Source organism: Seriola lalandi, unplaced genomic scaffold (genome assembly GCF_002814215.2).
Source record: "Seriola lalandi dorsalis isolate HSWRI2012SDOR001 ecotype SW California unplaced genomic scaffold, Sedor1 jcf7180002054663, whole genome shotgun sequence".
Classification (NCBI taxonomy): Eukaryota; Metazoa; Chordata; class Actinopteri; order Carangiformes; family Carangidae; genus Seriola; species Seriola lalandi.
The window spans coordinates 675,346-696,181 of NW_019525216.1; the positions used below are offsets into that span (position 1 = coordinate 675,346).

Sequence of the window (20,836 nt, forward strand, 5' to 3'; positions counted from 1 at the left end):
CCCACCCACCCCTCCCACTACTGTGCCACAAAGGCCTTGATTCATTAGAGAGTGTTTCATATGACTTTATTGGGTGTTAAAGGGAGCCCTCCACCCCGAACATTTGCTTTGAAATCTATTGTTGAGACTGTCAAAAGGGAGAGACAGAGAACTGGTTGTGCACGATACATGGGAAGGGGGAACAAGTGACTGTTTCACCAAAGCTTTCTCCACTCTCTCTCCATGATTAGTATTTAGACCATCAGTAAGAATACTGTGGAGCATGTTACTGTTACTATAGATATGAAGTGCCGCTATGACAGTGCTGATTTAAACCAGCCCTTATTCATACTGATTGTCAGTTCATTCCCTCAGACCTTAATCTGTTAACAGATGGAGTAACTGATTCCCCTAGCTATCAACATCATTCATTTGCCTGCCCACTTACGATGATGCCGATAAGTAACTGGTGTAAATATTTGTGTGTGTGTGTGTGTGTGTGTGTGTGTGTGTGTGTGTGTGTGTGTGTGTGTGTGTGTGTGTGTGTACAGCTCTTCTACAGGGTAACAGATGAACATGCCAAAAAGGGAGAGCTGCTGCTCGTTGGGATGATCTGCTATTCCAGCCGCCACTATTGTGCCTTTGCCTTCCACACCAAATCTTCCAAATGGGTCTTCTTTGACGATGCAACAGTGAAAGAGGTGACAAAATGTACACTAGTGTGGAAATCACTGGTCACTTAAATCAGTTTATACACAGAAAATGTGATCAATAAATTGTTTAAGCCAAGGAAAAATGTAAAACATGTACTAGTTCCAGCTTCTTTAAAGGTGGAGATTTGCTGCTTTTCTTTGTTTTATATCATTTTGAATTTAATTTATTTGGATTTTGAACTGGGGATCAGACAATACAGTCAATCTGAAAATGTCACTTGGGAAATTTTGTTGACTTTTTATAGATTTGAAAAATAATCAGTTAATCATATAAAAAATTGATAAGCGTAGACAACAACACAATTATTATGATAACATAGAGCTATTCCAACACACACCTAAAAGCATTACCTTAAATTTTTTATACAAGGATCCAGTTAATGAAAGACAGTAGGCCATTAGTCTTTGTCTAATTTGTTATGTTGCAAATTTTTATAAAAATGTGCTATTATTTTTATTATAATAAAACATGGTTTGTTTTACAAGCAGCAGCAAAGAGTAGTGATGTTCAGTCTCTTATCTCCATCACCAAGTCTCTTTTTCGCCCAATAAGGGCCACATCGATTGCCCCTTGTGAGCCTCTGGGTTGATGAAGCTTTATTGCAGTGAACAGTCAGCTAACCCCCCAACCCCCCACCTCTATTTGTACTGCAATTCTGTCATTACAAAGCAGTAGTTACACGTAGCTTTACCAGTAAAGACGTTTTTACAGATTCCTTCACTGGTTAAATTTGAAGGTTTGAAGTTAAGGGTCACTGTGTTTGTTTGTGCTGTCTATGTGTGAGAAAGAGGTTTATTTGTGTGTCTGTGTTTTGCAGGCACATGGTTTTGTGTATGTGTGTGTGCAGTATATAGTTTGTGAATCCTTTCATCCATTCTCCCCCCTTCCTTAAAACGTTATTCATTTGGCTGGTGTGCACATGTGAGCATATCTTTTGTCTCACACTCTGACAATTTTCTTGGGGACTGTGGTGCAGCGGCTGGCTGCCTGGCTCTGTGTCAATCCATCAGCAGCTTGTGCTGTGTGTGCAGCCGCCCACCCCCGACTGAGATGGAGGAGCTACAGTACTCAGCGCTTGCCAAGTCCATACCTGGATCGAAACTTGCTAGCATTTCTGTGACTCCCCAAGTCCCAGCCGCTAAATGACTACTGTAGTGTAACCCAATCACTGCTTTACCAGTGCATAAAAATTCTGTAATAAGAACGACAAAATACAGTTACTTGAAAATAGTAATTGCACCTATACCATGGCCATCGAGAATTCTTGATTGGATGGCTGGCAGGTGTTTATTTTTTCTTTTAGCTGACAGAATAACTGTACACCTTTGCATCAGTGTTAAATGATGGATAATAACAGCAACATAAAGGCCAGTAGTTTAGTTAAGTGGCTATGAGGTTGTGTCATAGCTATACATTTAGTCTGTGTCAATAAACCATTCAGGTGCAAATAACATTACATCCTCATGTGCCCTTAGCACAGCTGTTGATTTATAGCCTCAAGTTCACACCTTTCGGTCCAAGCCAGGAGTAGGAGGTGACTAAGAACTGAGTTTTTTTGTAGTGATTTACATAGGGAAAACATTTAGCATACAATGGAGGTTGTGCTAGCGTACATCCCTTCATCTGGAATCCATTTGCTATTTCTTTATTCACCTCTGCAGCACTCTTCCCTTTATCTTTCCTTTGTTTAGCTTTGCTCTTGGCTCCTCTTTACCTCATCTTTCTATCTCTCCTCCCCCTACCGTCTCCTGCCCCCTCTTCCCCCGTCATTTGCTTAATTAAGGAGCACACAAGCATCTGTTAGCCAGCAGCCTGTCTTTGTGGTGCCTTTGTGGCGAGACACGCATCTTATACAGCTTTACTAATGTGAATGTGTGATTTAACCTCAGTTATATTCACTCACAAATTAGACTATGCACAATAAAGGGGAGGTTTTGTAATTTATTATTGTTATTTTTGTTATAAAGTTGTTGAATTTTATAAAAGCTTTCAGACCATTTTCTGTTTGATTAAGATTGACTCAGGCTGTGACCCTCTGGTGATGTCAGTAGACCTGGGTATTAGTGGAAATTGTTCAGTTTGCAATAAGTTAAATGCTTTATATCAGATCACAGTTACACAACAGAACTTTTTTGATACCTCTTTTTAAAATGAAAACAGATGGACTCACAACAATTCTCCCATCATGTGTACAATCCATCTGCTTTCTGAAATTAAATTGGACCGTGGCCGCTTGTTTTGCACAATGCACACATCCTTGATCTGCTGAAACATAGGACCCATTAGCAAAAAACCCAATGTTGTACACACTCTTTAATATCTCCAAATCAACTGCTCTCAAACAAAGCATGTAGATGGCAGATTATTTCACTCAAATGTCTTGTCTTTTTGTCTTTAGATCGGCTCCAGGTGGAAAGATGTGGTCAGCAAATGTATCAAAGGTCATTTCCAACCTCTCCTCCTCTTTTACTCCAACCCTGACGGGAGTGCTATCACCGCGGCTGATGCCTCAAGACAAAACAGCAGCCAGTCCCAAGTGCAAGGTATGACATATCCCATCAGGGTTGTTTCAGAATCGGTCTGTATTTGTTCACTCTGACTGTGCCAACTTTTACTGGAATGAGGACCCTAAAAAGGAGTAGCTCAGAGGTCATCATGGTGACATTTAAAAATCCTCAATATCTACTATGCTGCTGTAGAAGCTCTGTTGGCAAAAGAGCTATACTAAATATCTATACTGTATCAAGTATGATGGGGTGTTGAGTTAGTGTCCCTTTCACTGAATGGTGACATCAATTCCTTTGCGATGCATTAATCTTGGCAATTAGTTCTGCTGAGCTTTATGTGTTCTTCTTTGCATTCACAAACCATAATCCCATCCCAAGTGACCTATTTGATAATAATGCCTTATCGTAAAACACCCATTAATATGAGGCTGAGGTGTGCAGATATAATTGTAACAAAGTTGCAGGATGTGGAGGGAATAAAAGAAAAACTGTGAAGAAAGTTTTGGCACTACAAGCTGGTTAAATGCAACATCAAAGTTTAGCCAAATGTTTTTGGTGTTTAATCTCAGAGTGGCATGCCTTGTATTACAAATTTAGAGTTTGAAGATTGAGTTGAATGTTTGGCTGGTGAGTTAGTGTGATTTTCCTCTATATACCCAGCTGGAGTTAAGAGTTTGACTAAGAACACATGTAATCTTAAATGTGTAGATGGAAATTTTAATAAAGACATGATGTTTTTATTTAAAGTAAAATTCTTGCAATGCTGGTGGTTTATTTAAGCAGAGCTTTTACTCCCTTACTATACGTACAATTAAGTATAAATAAAAATTTGCTTCATTTACAAGTCATTTTAAATGGAATTCAAATTCGAAGAAACACAACAAAACACAACATGTTACAGGACGTGTAAAATCCCACATCATATTGGTTGCCTTTGCGTGCAGTAATAGAAATTTGTTGATGACAACAGCTGAACATCTCCACTGGTTGGATTATATATCCCTGGATTTGTTTGGTTGGGGAGGTTTTTATCCCTTTTAAAGATCCTCCTCCAACTCTCCATGCTGGCCGTGCCCCAGGTCCAAGCTGTGGCAGCCGCATACTGCCCATCAGAGCTGACAGGGCGCTGGACCAAACTGGATGATCCTCCAAAAACCAAGAAGAACATTGTGTGGATTTTGTTATTTAAATTCTGTGTCTTAGTTTCAGGTGCAGTCTGTGTATTTGTTGATATATAATTTTTGTTTTTATCAGTGAACTTAAATAATATAGTCTGCTCTTTCTTTGTTAAAAATGCATTAACGTTTCCTTTTTTCTCCTTTGCAGGCCTTGAATCTCCAGTGCCAGCCCCTAAGAAACTGGACCTCACCAGGGAGAATCTGAATGCTCTGTTGAGCCAAGACTCTTTCAAACAGAAGACCCCTTCAAGCTTCAGCAGGGGCAGCGCTCAGACCAGCGGAGGACGGGGACCAGGTAAGGGAGAAAATATGGAAGCAATAAGTGGGAGAGAGATTCATAACCCAAAATGTGGAGGAACACACCTCAAAAGTTCCCATTTTAACATGTTATTTAGTCAAGTGATCAGGACTGGAAAAAATCTCTTGTGCTGATGACTTGTGCTAAAGATATTCTTACTTGTTTGCACTGCAGATTAAACAGTGTTTTTGTTTTGTTTAGTTTTTTTAAAGAAAATTGTTCCAACATTACAAACAAGTACCAGTCCAAACAAACTAAGTTTTAAACACTCAGTATGTACTTGTTGAAATGGAGTGTCTTGCAGAGAAGGAAAAAACATTCTAACATGCTAGAGGGATGAGTCACAGTGTGTGGTGGTTGTCGTTTTTAGCGTTGAAAGATGGCTTAATTTATAAATATATATGTCCACAGAGTGGTGACAAGCAAAGATCTGGCATAGCAACAAGAGGAACAGATAATTAAATGTCTTCACTATAAAACTAAATCTGGTTAGGTTAGTAATACAGAGGAGGAGGGGAGATTAGAGACCCTTGTTGAAGAGAGAGGTCACCAAAAACTGCCAATTCTCAACATACTTAAGCACGAGTGAAGAAGAGTGTAAATTGAGAAGAAGCGATTTGTTAAGTGAATGGCCTTAATGACAAGCCAATGAAAGAAAACCAGTGAAATAGCACCTCCTTTGATATTATTGTACGCTCTGTTATGTGGCTGTGTAAAGCTGCGAAGGTCCTTGAGATCTGTGCGTCATTGTTTCCCTTCACTTAAAAACTTGTTGGTTAAGCTGCGGTGGAGGGAGGGAACGTTGCAGTCAGTACAATAAAACCAAAGCACTGATGTTAAATTATGAAGTCCTGGTTAATCATGTTGTGAACTGTTACACATTCTGTTTTTTTGATGCTGAAGAGAATATGGAGTTCCAAAAGCATAGTCTCTAAAAACACCTGGTAGTCATGTTCTCCTCACAGTGATTCATGTTGAAATCTCAGACAGCTAACAGAACCACGATATGATCATGTTTTCCAGTGCCATGACTAATCATTGCGTTTCAAAGTGAATATCTGCCAGAGACAGAGGAGAGAAGTCTCTGCATGGCCATGTTTCCACCCTTTTGCCTTTGCCCTCATGTAGCACAAAATGTACTGTATACGTCAGCACAACAATGTGTTGTAAAATTGCCTCTGTCTACACACTCAGAAACTGCTCAGTGCTTTGAGGGTACTGGGGACTAAGAGGTGGAAAACAGTGACAAGAAAAAGGATGTACTGACAATAGCCATCTATATGTACAGTGAGATAAAAATACTTCTAATGGTGTCTGTAGTGGTGGAAATGCCCACGTGATTCGGCACAAGTTGCATTAATTGTATACTGACTACATACCCAATGTCCCTCATTGAGGAAATTATGCCAAATTAATTTTTTGTTTCTTTTTTGTCGTAGTGAAAATTGCCACCAGTGATCCCAAGAGTCGCCTCAGGGAGATTTCTCGAGAAGTTGCCCAGAGAGCAGGAGAGGTGAGGGGGATGCATCAATCCAGAAGAGAACCAGATAGGAGTGGTCAACGGAGGCTGGATTCTCGTTACAGAGGTTAGTTGCAGATATACTGTATAGTATGTGGATCTATAGAAGTAAACTGCACATGCAGTGCAACACATACACATGAGAATTGCCAGGCTTTATGATACAAAAGGCTAGCCCTCCACTTCCCAAGCCCTTATGTAACCCTTGGTTCAGGAGCAATGTGTCAGAAAGGGGATTAAGTGCTGACGTCTGTTGGAGCCTGCCTTGATCCCACTCTCTCATATTCAAAAGACATTGGTTCCCCTCTCTGTGGTCTGCATGGACATGGACAATAAACGCACGCATATCAAACCAAATAGTGATAAATACTGTATAATTTAATTAGAAGATGAATTTAACTTCAAAAACTCATATTTTTGCCATTACTTCTCCTTTTGACTTCTGCACAAGTGGAGTTTGTGTGTCAGTTCTAATCAGGCGGCTGATTGGTCTGCTCCTTTAATACTCCTTTAGTACATCAGTACTTTCAATTAAGTATCAGTGAGGGGATTATGAAACACAATTGTAACACACTCCCGAATCCACCATGTCAACCGCAGTAGTCTTTGTTAACAGCAAGCTCACATCCCGTTTTGACTGAGTGCAGTAGACTAAAGGAGGCGAGTGTTGTTGCCGTGAAATATTAAGGTGGGAGGTGACTCTAGAGTCAGTGTAAACTACCACAATAGGGATCATACCCAGGCCACCACTTTGCTAAAAAAAAAAACACTCAAGAAAAGCTTAACTTTGCTGCTGATATTGGTTTGTGGGATAACCCTAGGGGATTTCTAAGTGATCTCTGACTGTATTGATTCAGACATGTTACCACTGTCTGAGCCACAGCCTTTAGTACAGTTGACAACACTAAGCTGGTAGCAGAAACTCTTTAAAACACACTGTTATCATATAAACAAGCAAAAACATAGACAACAATGTTTGAAGTGATTTAACTGTGGCAAACAGTCAGCAAAATCCAAAGCAAAAGTGACTCCATTTCATGGGCTTATTTCCAAGGGTTCACAGTTTAGTTTAGTACTAAATTCACTTTTTTGTTTTCACGTGAAAACTTGTTACCACAGATTGCTTTTCTTAGTGATTTAGACTCTAATACAGAGGACCCAGCCTCTGACTTAAGCACTGTCAGCTATACATTATAACAATACATTGTTAAATGAGGACTTGCACAATACAAGTTTTGCTTCCATGTAGGAAAAATAACTTTTTGACCTTTTTCCACTTTGATACTATTCATTTCTCCATTCATTCTTTTATGCCCCATATTTTCAAAATTAATTTTAATTACCTTAGAAAGACCATTAGGTGCTGTTCAGAAATCTCTGTGATGGAGAGTGAAATAAAGGATTGTGAGGGCACCTATAGCGGCATGAGTGATCCAGTTTTGCAGGAAGGATGTCTGGCCATGTATTTTTGAGAGTGGCTGTTAGTGCTCAAGGTGTCCTTGGAATAGCAGACACACATCCGTACTACACTATCATGTTCAGTTTGTCCATTTGGGAAACACACTCATGTATGCATGTATATACACACAGATACATACAACACAAAAGTGAAACCTTTTTGCCATGGATGCCTCTACATGAGGTTGCTACCCTCCAAGTACACACCACAGAAGAAAATCAACTCCTGTCGGTTGTAATTTACACCTTCCTGTCATCTGCAGACATAAATGTCAGTAACCCTGTAGTCGTCATGCCCTTCCCTCACTTTCTGCCCAACCTGTGTGTTCTTTAGCCCAGCATTTTTGGCCTTGGCGATATGTTGTGTTGATGTTATTCACTGTCTTTTGGCATCAGGTACAGCAGGAAAGATAAAACAGTTTGTAGAGAAATTTTTTTTTCAAAGGCTATTTGAATTGGTTTTGTATTGCCAAATTATTTGATTAAAAGTTGACAAATTTGATGTAACAATCTTTGTGGAATTCATAGGAACCTTGACTTTTTGGAGGTGGAAACATTTGAGTAGTATTGGTTATTTGCTTTCTTGTTGTATTTGTTGGTCAGAAAATTAAAAAAAAAACATGTTTCAATTAAAAATATTTACATTATTAAATTACTACATTCTTGAATCAGTGACTTCTGAATCTTTTCAGAATATACTTTGCTTTTCAGGTTCTCTTGGTTTAACCCCTCATGAAAGTTCTTTTACTTAAACTCAGATCCAGGTCAGGACAGGACCTACTCCCGCTCTGCCTCCCCTCCAGAGAATGGCTTCAAACAACACCTGGAGACTCGACTGTACAGTAGCCAAGGAAAAGGTCCCACTCGGGCTGAGCGAACACCCCATTTTGGCGGTCGGTCCTCCCATGAACCCTCTCGCTCTCACTCCAGAGTCCAAGTGCTACCCACTGTGCCCAGTGCCAGCAGTGGCCATCATAGCCGGAGACTAGACCAGCTGTCCAACGGCTATGATACCGACAGCAGCCAAGACTCCAGAGAGCGTCCTGGAAGTGGAGGGAACAGTCGCAACAGCAGGTCTAGCCGCCCGTGGAAGCCCATGCGGGAGGCGCTAAATGTGGACAGCGTTTTAAGTGCCATTGGTGATGGTAATTCGGTAAGTCAGGAGCGAAGGCAGCACAGCCCGCGGAGAAGACCAAGCAGTCAGTCACCCTCCCGTGACCGAGAGCGAGACAGAGATTTTACGTGGGGAGGGCGGGAAGAACGTAAACCCAAGAGCTTGATGACCATCTATGAGGACGAGCAGAGGCATGAAACTGGTGGCAGCCGAAGCTCGCTGGACTCAGATGGCCGGGGCGGCTACAGTGACAAGGACAGGTCAAAGGGCACAGGAACTCTGAAAGTGCGGAATGACAACTGGAAGATCCAACGAACTGAATCTGGATATGAAAGTAGTGACAGACTAAGCAATGGCTCAGCAAATCTTGACTCACCTGTGGTAGAGAACATTTCTTCCAAGGACCTGCGGCCCATACCTGAACTGCACCTGACAAGGTAAAATGGACTGTTGGATCAAAGTGTTTTTTTAAAGCCAAGTACACAAAATCTTACACCGCAAAGTATGACGCAGAAATAGCTATGACACAATTTTTGCTGTGTGATGCCAGCAGCAGAATGTTGCTTTGTCATCTCATGGCCTACTCATGTCAGGATTTGACTCTAAAATGTGCTGCCATTTCTAAATAATTAAGCACTACAAACAAACTGTTCTAAGAATAGCAAGACCCATTTAACATAAATGCACACAAGGCAGATACGGCAACCTTATTATGCTGGGCTGTCATTTGTCGGCTTTGTAGTACAGGTCTTGTTTGGAGATAATGATCCCAACTAGCTGACAACTCCTGTATGCAGAGGGAAGAGCCAGCAGATAGCTGACTTCCTTAACTGCTATTGCATTATTCAAGCCAGTCTCCTGACAGTATATTAGTAAAATGCTCTTCAATTATTAATTCTTTAAAACACAGTTACGATGTTCTAGGTTCAGGCCTGAAGTGACTGAAAATATGAAAAAAAAAGAATTTTATTTTGGTGTGCATAGTGTATGGCTTTGCACTTTTACACTTCACAGTTCACTACAACATCTTTATACATTTCACAGGATTTACAAAGCATAGCATATAATAGGTGCCGGATTGTAATCATCCATAACAAAGGAAAGAAGAAAAAAAATCAGAAGGACCTGTTGTTTTGACAATAACATTGTTGTACATTTGCAGTCTTCACACAGAAAAGAATGTTGCAGGAATTGGTTTAAGGTCACACCTTTGTAAATCATTCATCATAAAAATATATATTTAGGCTGAGGTCATGAGGGTTTATTTTCCCTTTTTTGCTCATAGCAGGGGTCCATCTTAGTCCTCTTAAGTGGTTGGAATATCTTGTGGAAATCCACATTGCATGAATAATTCAATTTATTTTGTATTTTAGGGATCACTTCCCTCAGAAAAGCAGTGATGATTTGAAGGCTGACATACTGCGCTCTACATTTTCTACTGGTAGGTAAATCATTCTCACTTAAACCTGTATCTTATTTCTGCCCACAAATAACTTTGTTGTTGCAGTGTCTGCTTATTCTGTGTATTACTGGAGAAATGTGTGTTCCCTAGCAGAGAAAGCAAGCATATAAAACATGCGTGAAGATTTGTTATATTAAGACTTTTGGTGGTTTCATTTAGACAGAACTGTGAACATTTTAGGTATTCAGCCATTATTTCCAGCTTCACGCATATAAGTCCAGAAGAAATATGCATCCTTTGTGTTGCATAGTGGAAACAAGTCACAAATTAAAGTATCATTCTCCCACAAAGGCTTGGCCCTGACATTAAAGAAATTTCCTCTACCCGATAGACTTCCGTGTGTTGTTAGGATCTGAAACATTAAGATAGTACTCAGCAATTTCCTTGATTTATTGTTCCATCAGTTGTGTTAAGGTCACAGCCTGATTGAAGGGATACTGTATGGAAATAAGTGTGCTCCAGTTCCTCACTGACTGGCCTTGACCTTTTTTCCTGAGTAAAGTTTATGTTATGCAGCACACAGAAAAAATGTACATGGGCTTAAAGGAAACAGCAACCCAAGTTGAGAACAGGCTTTGTCTCCCAAAAGTGTATTTTTATAGGGAAAAAAGTCCAGTGAAGCTCACTTGTTTTTGACGGTCTTAATAACTAAATTAAATTAATTGGTCTCATTCAAGGCTAAGTGAAATACTTCTAACATATGTTTTTAGTCTTATTTGTATTAGGTTGTTTGTCCTTCCTTACACATTAAATGAAAGAAAAACTGAACAGACACAGATACAGAACCTCAAGGACATTGTTAGCTATTAACTGCAGTGAAAAATGTCCTTGCAGCAGGCAGTACAACAACTTTTAGATCCAAGGGGATACAAAATCAGTTTGAAAATAAGAAGTAAAAAATAATGAGCCACAAATAAATTGCAATAATGGTTATTTTTATCTTCCAGACAGGATGGAGGGAGATTAGATGACAATAATAGCACTAGGGGGTTTGTCGCCTGGACACTCTTCACATACTTCATCTCGGATATGCTTGGTTGTGATCTATATTATAAGAACAGAGTCAAAAGAAGGAAAATATTTTTAATTAATAAATATCTTAAAAATGTCCTACTAATTCCCTCAACAGGAATACACTGAGTTAATCCTGAATAAGAGGGGGAGATGAGTGAGCTTGTAGGGGCCACCCAGCTGTGCCCAGCCGGGCAGAAAATGCCATGACTGGGACTGTCAGAAGGTGGTATTCAAACATGAGGCAAATAAAATGTCATTTTGTGGCACTGCAGTTATTTCAAGGTTCAGATTAAGGCATAGAAACATAAGATGCAAACAGCAGCTCCAAATTTATCTGTCTTTATTTTTATTCAGAGTTAAAAATAGCTTTAACACAAGTGTGGTGAGTTGAGAAACAGAAGCAGAAATGCATAGTGTTGAATGCTGGTCTTGTTATTGGCCTGTGAGCATCTGCACATGCAGAGTGATTCATGTGGAACAATCTCTGGCAAAGGGAAAAACACTTCAGCTGGCAGCTGCAGTATCCCTTCTTTTAACACACACACACACACACACACACACACACATATATATATAATAACAACAACAATGATGTAATAACCCACATCCACAGTCTTTATGTTATAAACTATGTGTTCATAATTGATTCTACAAACCTACATTTTGTACAAAGGTTTGGGGGCTGTTTGCCCCCTAGTGTCTTTAAGGAGATATGACAGTGTCTACGGATCACACATGAAAAAAGAAGTGACACATTTAACCAGGTTCATTCACTTGCTTCCTCTTTAAATTGTAAATTTTTGTAAAACCTATTTTTGTATTTCTACAGCTGTTTTTTGTGTTAGTGTTCTAAAATTGTCTCATTGGGCCTTTGAAGTCTATTCTTCAGTAGCTATTTTAAAATCAGTATGGGATATTTATGCCCTGCTGTCTGCAAATTGTATCGACAAGCTGCAGTAAATGTGTCCAAAGTCAATTTGGCCTGTGTTCAGCTGTGGTAGTCTGGCGTGAGCTGCAGTGTCAGAGAAGCCTGAGCAGATTCCAGTAGTCCATTAAAGTCCAAAATCCTTTCTAAAAACACATTTATGTGGGAGGACGGTTGCTGGGAGCACAGTTGACATTTTGACCACAGGCATTCATCCTAATGATCGTTTGTTGCGTCAAACAAACGATCATCTAAAATCTAGGTCAGGGCTCCTTTTGCTCACCTTAATGACAACCTTTGGATTTTGTTTTTGATAAATCTCATTAGGCTACATGATACCGAAATGGTAGCAGTACATCCTGCATGTAGTAGTGTGAAAGGTCAGAGTTGTCAGGAGATGGGCTGGGAATTCCAGACACTTTAAAGTGCTATTTAGCCAGTAAATCACACCTTTTTCTCAATTTACCCTGATTGGCTCTGGTGGCTCCTGCAGACCTCATCAAGAGTCCATAGAAACACACTTGTAAAGCTATTATGGCTCTGTTTGCACTATCCATATCATCTACAAAGTTATTATTACATAAACAGAAGACTTGTGTACTTAACGCTACCCTCGTGTATGTGTAGGTTGAAAAAAGAAAAAGGAGTCATGACGACTTTTATCCTTTATCCGATTAAATGGATTTACTATCCATTGTGTTTGTTTGCATACATCTTCTGCAGCACATGTGTGTCCATGAGTTAGTGTGTTGAGAGCTGTAATGCTGCTCAGCTTAGTTGGCCTATTGACGCCACGTAACAAGCCAGTGACTGATGTGATAACCAAAGTGTTAATGCCATGGGATGAGGGCACATTTATATTGTGGCATATGACTTACCGTTCCCATGCTTGTGCCATTTCAACACACACAGAAACAAAGGCTGTTCCAAATGATTTTTAAGAATTGGAGATGACTTTTTGTAGTTCTGGCTGCTGACTGATGAAATTGTTGAAAACCTGGCATTCTTCCAGGGTCCATTTTTCCTCCTTACATTCAGGAGTTAAGGTCCTCATGATAGGCTGAACTGTAAATATGCATGTGAGTGTGATTGATGTTCAAGAATTTTAAGTACCCCAGACATCAGAACGGAGAGAACTACAAATCTCAATGTGAGAGCCTTAGAACTGAAATGTGTACTTTTTTTTTTTTTGTCACATCAATAAAACTTCAAAGGGCTGTTGGAGAAATTTTGCATGTACAGTTTCTCAAAACCTAGTTAGGGGTTTGCTTTCAGGGTCTGTATAGAGGCACATTTTCTATTTCCTATGGGAGTTTCTCTATCTGACAGCTGGAATAATTGAAATGATGTCAAATCACTTCTCTGTTCCCTGCAATTAAAAGTCCTGAATAACTTTTTAGTTGATAACAGCTCACAAACAGGTGTCTCTCTTGAACTTTATTAGAGTAATCCTCTATGCTGGGAAGTGGTCAGAGAGATGTCTGTGAGTGATTTACATGAGGAGAGTATCAGTGTTTAAAAGCTGAATATATAGGTCTTTATAAATCAGCCACTGATTGCTCACACATTTTGTAAGTGCAGAAAAGCATGTATGCATATAAAACAGCTTCATGTTCTTTAATCCTAGTTAACAACTTGATGCTTTCCAGTTAACATGGGAATGAGAAGGAAATTTTGTTGTACAGCACTTGGTGCAGTTTCGATATTACATTGAATGCAGCTGAACCACAGTTTAATCCATGCAATCACAGTACATGGACGGTTTCCCAGGCAAGCGCAGAAGGCCATGTAAACAGCAGGACACCTTGAATACATCTGTTTTTCTGGCGTTCGCAGCTGCAGCAGCGATCGCAAAATTCCACTGAAATGAATGTTTTCTGGATATCAGCCGAACCCTGAACCTGAAGAACTGATTCACATTGAATTTAGATTAGATTAGTCATAGTGATGATTTGATAGCTGTTGCCTGAAAAACATTTTGATTTCAACAGTAACAGACAGTCTTACAACCCCACAACACACAGTCGTCTTTTCTTTTTGATATTCAGCCACTTTCTCCTGCAAGCTTTTCCTTGGCAAAGATATACATGACCATGAAGACGATGGGGTTTTCTAAGGAGAAAGCATTGTATACTGCATCCCTTTTTGTTTTTGAGAATGATATTGTTACAGTTGCTTGCCAACATTGAAGATCAGCGGCATCAAATTGTGAATTGCCACATGGACTTAGTGGCTTAAAAATGCAATAGTGTTGTGGAGGGGATCTGGAGTCTGGAGTCTGACCCCGGCGTAATTGCATGCCAGCACAAAGGATTTAGCCACTAATGCTTTGAGAGAGCACAGGAAAAAGGAGGGTATGCTGACACATCACAGATGGTCTTCAGCCACTCACTCTCTTCCTTGTCCTGTTAGTCAGCTGTTGTCTGTCTCAGGCCTTGTAAATCACACCCACCCTGCTAACTTGGGCTAAGCTCCACACCAGCCCCCGCCCAGGGACCTGTTTTTAAACATGTGTTGATCTAATGGGTCAAATCAGCTATTATCTCCTAATTTTTTGCAGCATAATTAATTGAAATCACATCATAACGTGACTGAACTTAATAGGTTAATAGAATTTGACTCCATTTTCATTAGTTTGCGGTCATGTTCCAACTTTTTAAATCAGCCAGAGTTCATTCAGGGTCCTATTGTTATATTAGAGCTGTTAGCTGAAAGCTAACAGGGCCTGGATATGAACCCAAATTCCCTTTGAGGGGCCATGTCCTTCGGTTGGATCAGACAGTCAGAGTGGTACACCGGGGGCCTGAGGGCGCTCTGCCAGACTAGCTGCTTTGATACTTCCTCTCCCAGCACCAGGCAAAGGGCCTCAGCATGACCCCTGTTAGATAACATGTCTTTGCTGGAGAGGCACAGAAAAAAAAATATTGTAGCTGTGTTTAAATAAAAAAATTAACAGATGTTACTTAGCTCTATTTTATGACCATCTGGTAGCAATGACCATGAGTTTACAAATTAGTGTGTGGTGATGTAAAATGCTCATGAGGCTTCATTAATGTCTAGGTGAACAAGGAAGAAAATCTCCAGATCTACAAGATGCAAACATCCTCTCTGGTCAGCCCATACAAAGGTAAAACTGAGCTCAAATTGTAAAACTACAAGTTTTCAGTTGATGTGGCACAAGGGCAAGTAAAATACTGATGTTTGTGTTTCTTCTCTGTAACAGAAGAAGAGCCTTCCGATACACTCCTGGGATCTTAGAAAAGAACAATGGTCTGGACAGTGAACAAGAGGAAAATATGGATGGTAGCCCTGTGAGCCCTGTGCCTCCTTACTTAGCAAAGACCAGCAGTTCTGAGTGGAACAGCTCAGATGACCTTACTGGACCTTTCTCAGAACAAGAAGAGACTGGCACTGTTGCCCACATAGACTCTTTCATGCACAACCACCCCCCCCCTTTACCCCCCAAGACCTTTGGCAGCAGTCACACTGACCCATCTGGCGTCCACTCCCAACCCCGGGAGGTGCCAACACGGTCGAGCCCCCGCAATGAACTCAAAAATGGCTCATCCCCTCTCTCGCACACCACCCTCCGTCGGTGGATTGAGACACCTGCCGAGCACAGGCTTTCATCCGGCGCCAGCTCCAAGTCGGGGTCATCGGACCAAGACAGGAACGATCTGTCGGCCAGTGAGAGCGACGAGAGGTTACCCAGTCCAAAGCCTGGACACGATGATGGTACCGACTCCCCTACTCTGTCAGATATGGTTCTTCCCACCACCTACTTTTCTGTGGACAACTGTATGACAGACACTTACCGGGCCAAATACCATAAGAGGCCTGCCTTGTACATGAAAGCAGAGGACCATGCGTCATCAGGGGAGAGTGATGCTGAAGGGAGAGGGCTCCCTTTGCAAGATGTTCAGCCACCAGAGCCTTCCAAAAGCCGATCAGAATCAGGTATCCAACAGTGCTGTATACTAATTTTATATTATAATACTGTTTGTGTGACTTTCTGGTCCTTATGTGAATGTTTACATTGATTCAGTCTTTGGCTTATGTCTTGCAGGCTTTTCTACCACTAAGACTACTGCAAAGTGGAATCCAGTTACTCCAAAAGGACTTGATGAGCATGGTTTCCTATGATTTAAACAACAGCATTAATAGACCTTGACTGGATGCCCGATGGAATTGTTATGCACTATGACTGCTACATGGTTTGACTCCTTCTAACTGGGATGTGTATTTGTTTGTCATAACAGAAAGTTTGACATGAACTGGATGCCAAAGAGATTGTAAAAGAACGACAGGTGTCCTTAATAGCCGTCAGGCTGTTTTGGTATGAACTACTAAAAGCTTTGAATGAAAAGTGAATTTGCACAATAGATAGCACCAGAAAGGTACAGAAAAAGAAACACGCCTAAAACATCATGCTTGTCCTTTTAGAGCTCAAAAGTAAAGGTTAGGTTTGTAAAGAATGTGTCATAAAACGTCACTTTACCACACAAGAGATTAAAAGATTTATTTTACGTGGCGAAATAACCAATGTTTTGCAGTTCTACTTTCTCACACTCTATGGAATGCTTTATTTGTGTGTTCAACTACTCCCATTTCAGTGTTATGAGGTGTCTGCCCCAATTCTGTCTGTTTTTGACATTACCTTTCATTGGATTTTGAAGAACACAAGATTCCAGTAATATTCAGTGCTTTTTTTTTTTGTAGATTTTATAAAGTAATTATACATACTGGACACTCTTTTGGCTTTGACTTAAAAATGGATCCCAAGGATCCGTGTGAATATGAAGCTCGAGGACACCCATGTTGGTTTTTTAGCCAATAAGACCTCTTCTCTAGCATGTCAACTTGGACTCTTGTTGGTACGTGGTGTTTAATTACCTCTCCAAATAACCATCAAAGGTTTTTATTCTTTGTCACCATCTGTAAAATGTTTTATTGGAGGAGATGTAATGTACCCAAATAACTCTGACCACCAGTGAGGGTGTCCAGGGGCTAGAAGGTGATGAGTAAATATGTTAAATTGATTGCTTATTGGGTAGAAAATTATGGCACGAGGCATGTCCCTATCTCCTCAAATGCACACCTGCACACATCCCGTTATCCGCACATATTTACTGCGTTTTATGTTTTTGCACTGTATTTCGGGTTGATGAGTTCTTTTCACACTCCTTACAGTTATATCCTTCCATTTTTTGTCTTTAGCAAAATCAACAAATTTTTGAGTTTTCTGTTTCACTTCTTAAAGTAGTTCCTATTAGCAGCAAGTCTGCACTGGTAGGACATGGATATGTCAGGATTTAAAAGCTTCATTTAGTAATAGACAGGGCTTTCTTTTTTTTTTTTATTAACATGTTGTAAACCTGAGTAGTGGACTATTTTTGGTTTAAAATGTTTTATATATGCAGCAGACTAATGCACAGTGCCTTTTGTATTTTTCTATGTCAATACAAGGTTAAATTGGAGCCATGATTTGTACAATTCTTTGATTTTAAAGAATTTTTGTAACATTTTATTTTATTTTTATTGATTAACGATTGTTAAATAAAATATTTTATTTAACCATATCTGTGTGTTGAGCCATGTTATATTCAAGAGCACAAAGTGTTAGAGTGTAGCAATGCTGACCTTGAATCTTTATTATTTAGGATTTAGAATGAGTAAACCTGGTCTGTGATCAGTATGTTCATTTTGAAATTATTACCCCAATGAGTCCTCATGATAAGCAACATCTTTACTAAATAAATAGTTCCTACTGATACACAAGCTCATTGTTTTCAATATATACTAGGAAAAATGGTGTTTTGCTGCCATCTGCTGTCATATCCTGACTATATTGTCAAATGTTAAGTACTGACTACCCAACTAAAAGGCTGTTAATTATGCAGTTCTTTTGGTATAGATACATATTTGGAAAAAAAAGTCAGAACACAAGAGACTTGTACCACCTGTGACTACAATGAAGTGAAGTCTTAAAACCTTAATAGCTTAATTAGCTGTTATCTGCCTTTTGACCTGTTGTGATATTTTGAATACTTTCATATCACTTGACCTTTGTACTTTTACTTGATTCCCTTAAGTGAGTCTTCTTTTTTCTTAATAAATGTTACATAAAATAGACCTTGCTTTAACAATGGTAACCTTTATGAAGATGGATATTTATTACAGCTGAAAGACATCAGTAAGCAATACTATAGTATATTTCTGACTTAAATATTAGGTAGTGTCCAGCACACATCTAAAATCCAACAACATGGGAACACTTACCTGATTAAAAATGTGGTAAAATGATCACATGTGACTGTGTTATTTTTGGGCAAAAAAGGAAATAGATGAAACAGACATTGGATCAATGTTGGAATGTGTTTGAAAAGTCAAGATTTGATAAATCCAAGTAAACTTTTTCAAATCATTACAATAAACGTCACACTTACCGCTATGAACATTGTATAATTTAACAAAGTATATTCAACATACTTTCATTACATTCCCGGGCACTCAAATAATGTCGAACTAATATATACACCCGGTCATAGTGGGAGGTTATTATATGATTCCACCATACTGACCTGTTGTGTGACCATCCGGTTCAATAAAATTGATATTTTGACTTACTATACTACGCTGGTATTCCAAAATAAATGAAATAGTCATTGTTTGGTTCTTCTTTTTGATGATTTAAGGCTCCCCTGTCACGTGTATCATTCCCTCTATTATCTTGATGAATCACAATAGAAAACAAAATGAACATCCTTTCTTCATCCTCAAGAGGGAAGTAGAGGACTGCAAACAAAATAAAAGACACCGTATAGATGTGGACTATAATTCATTCACTTCATTTCATTATGAAGACCTTACTCCAACTTTCTCTACATCCAATGATTTAATGCATCGTTCAGTATTTAGGTAGGTCTTCATTGTACAATTTCAGTGCACAAAAGTAGTCCTAGTGCTCTCATTGTTAAGAGCTAAAATATTTTTAGCATTGTTTAATTTTTGTACAACTTATTTCATTTTCTAGCACATTGAGCTCAACACGTCTGTCTTTCACAAGACACAATGAAGATGATTCACCACAGGTATTTCAGGACTTTACTGAGTCATCAACAGTGCTGGAAATATCTACAATAGGTTCTTCAAATATGCATAATTTTGTTTGTTCATGGAAATATGATCAAACAAAATTGACTTTTATGCTTGTACCAAAATTGCAACAACATAATTGACTTAGAAAGACAGGAAAATAATTAATTTTTCACCCTCACTCATCTGCATCAAATAAACCATTTGTTGCCACTTGTAGGAAGACAACTCACACATACAATTAAGAAGGGGATAATGATATTTTTTAATGCCAGCCCCACACCAGAAAAGATTTCTTAATTGGAAGACGAAAAGGGAAAATGCATACCATTCACTGTATTCAGAGAATCCTGACAATGAGCTGCCATTCAGTACTAGTATTCAGTTTTGGTATGTTTAAATCTTAGCTGTCTTCTGGTGTGTGTGTGTGTGTGTGTGTGTGTGTGTGTGTGTGTGTGTCTTCTCCACCATCCGTCAGAGTGGGACTCGGCTTGTCAGTGTGGGCTCCTCCTCTGCAGCTGCCGTACTTCATTAGGGGCCATCAGCTGCGCTCAGTGCTCTACTGTCAGAGTCAAACTTCTGTTTTCTCGTTTCTCCTCCCTTTGCAATCTCTCTCTCTCTCTTGCAAACTGTCCCTCAAGCTCGCTCACATCCTTCATCCTCATATGATTTTTCACCCTGTCAACTCACTTCAGTCTTTCCCTTCTTGCTAAATTTTCCCCTGCCCTCGATCTGCACCATCTCCCCTCCTCATACTCCTTTTTAGTCAAGTTCCCATCTTCTTTCCAGGATTTTTCTTCTATCTATCTTGTGTTTCAGAATATACTTACACGGTCGATGTTCTTGCCCAGTTCATACTGTTCTTTTAGGTACATTTAATCTAAATGCAGTATTGATAAAATATTAAAACAAAGGAGTAATTGTATTGCTTCTTGCCATGTCTGTTTGTAGACATTTGTGTACCTTTAAATGCAGAAAAATATTACATGTGATTTTATCCCACATAAACCAACTAACAATGTGGTTTGGAGTGTTGAATCAAAAGAGTGATGGCTGCAAGATGTGCCAGTGTCTCCAGTGAATCACTATGGCTTATCTTAGATTTTAAATGGGTTGAAGTAGGTTTAAGAGAATCCACCTGCAGCCATTGGGTTAATTATTTTGAACTGCCGCTGACAAGTTCTCCCTTCTTTGGGTTTGATTTTCACTGTTTGTACGATAAGGAACTTCAAATACCTGAAAGGTGCAATGGCCATCAGAGTCAGGATTAAGTTGCTGTATAGGTTCCTGCTGAATTTCCAATAGCTGTGAAACTATTTTTTGGCAAATTTTATTTTCCTAATGTGACAGAATTTGTGTATGTGCGTTTGTTTACTACATCAAATGTGTGGGAAATTTACGAGGAGTCAATGAACGCAGCACTGGAAAAGCACCTGAGAGTCGCCACCGGCCTGCTGATTAGAAACACCTGCTGAGTGCAAGACCACCAAGATTCAAACAGTACCAATATAATAACAAAAAAACAGTCTGTTGAATGTGGCTGTTAATAGAAATTATCGTAACAAAAATTAGA

The 20,836-nt window shown here is 39.5% G+C and overlaps 1 protein-coding gene across 1 annotated transcript in view; it reads left to right on the top strand.

Annotated features, from left to right (window-relative positions):
• usp53a (ubiquitin specific peptidase 53a) overlaps positions 1-17,747 on the top strand; it is a 32,777-nt gene extending 15,030 nt beyond the window's left edge. Inside the window, exons 9-17 of the mRNA XM_023421118.2 lie at positions 531-680; positions 3,092-3,236; positions 4,527-4,673; positions 6,116-6,262; positions 8,412-9,204; positions 10,141-10,208; positions 15,229-15,295; positions 15,392-16,125; positions 16,235-17,747. Of these exons, the coding sequence (XP_023276886.1) occupies positions 531-680; positions 3,092-3,236; positions 4,527-4,673; positions 6,116-6,262; positions 8,412-9,204; positions 10,141-10,208; positions 15,229-15,295; positions 15,392-16,125; positions 16,235-16,311 (2,328 nt within the window). The 3' untranslated portion in view covers positions 16,312-17,747. The remainder of the gene's footprint in view (positions 1-530; positions 681-3,091; positions 3,237-4,526; positions 4,674-6,115; positions 6,263-8,411; positions 9,205-10,140; positions 10,209-15,228; positions 15,296-15,391; positions 16,126-16,234) is intronic.
• Positions 17,748-20,836: the final 3,089 nt, after the last annotated feature.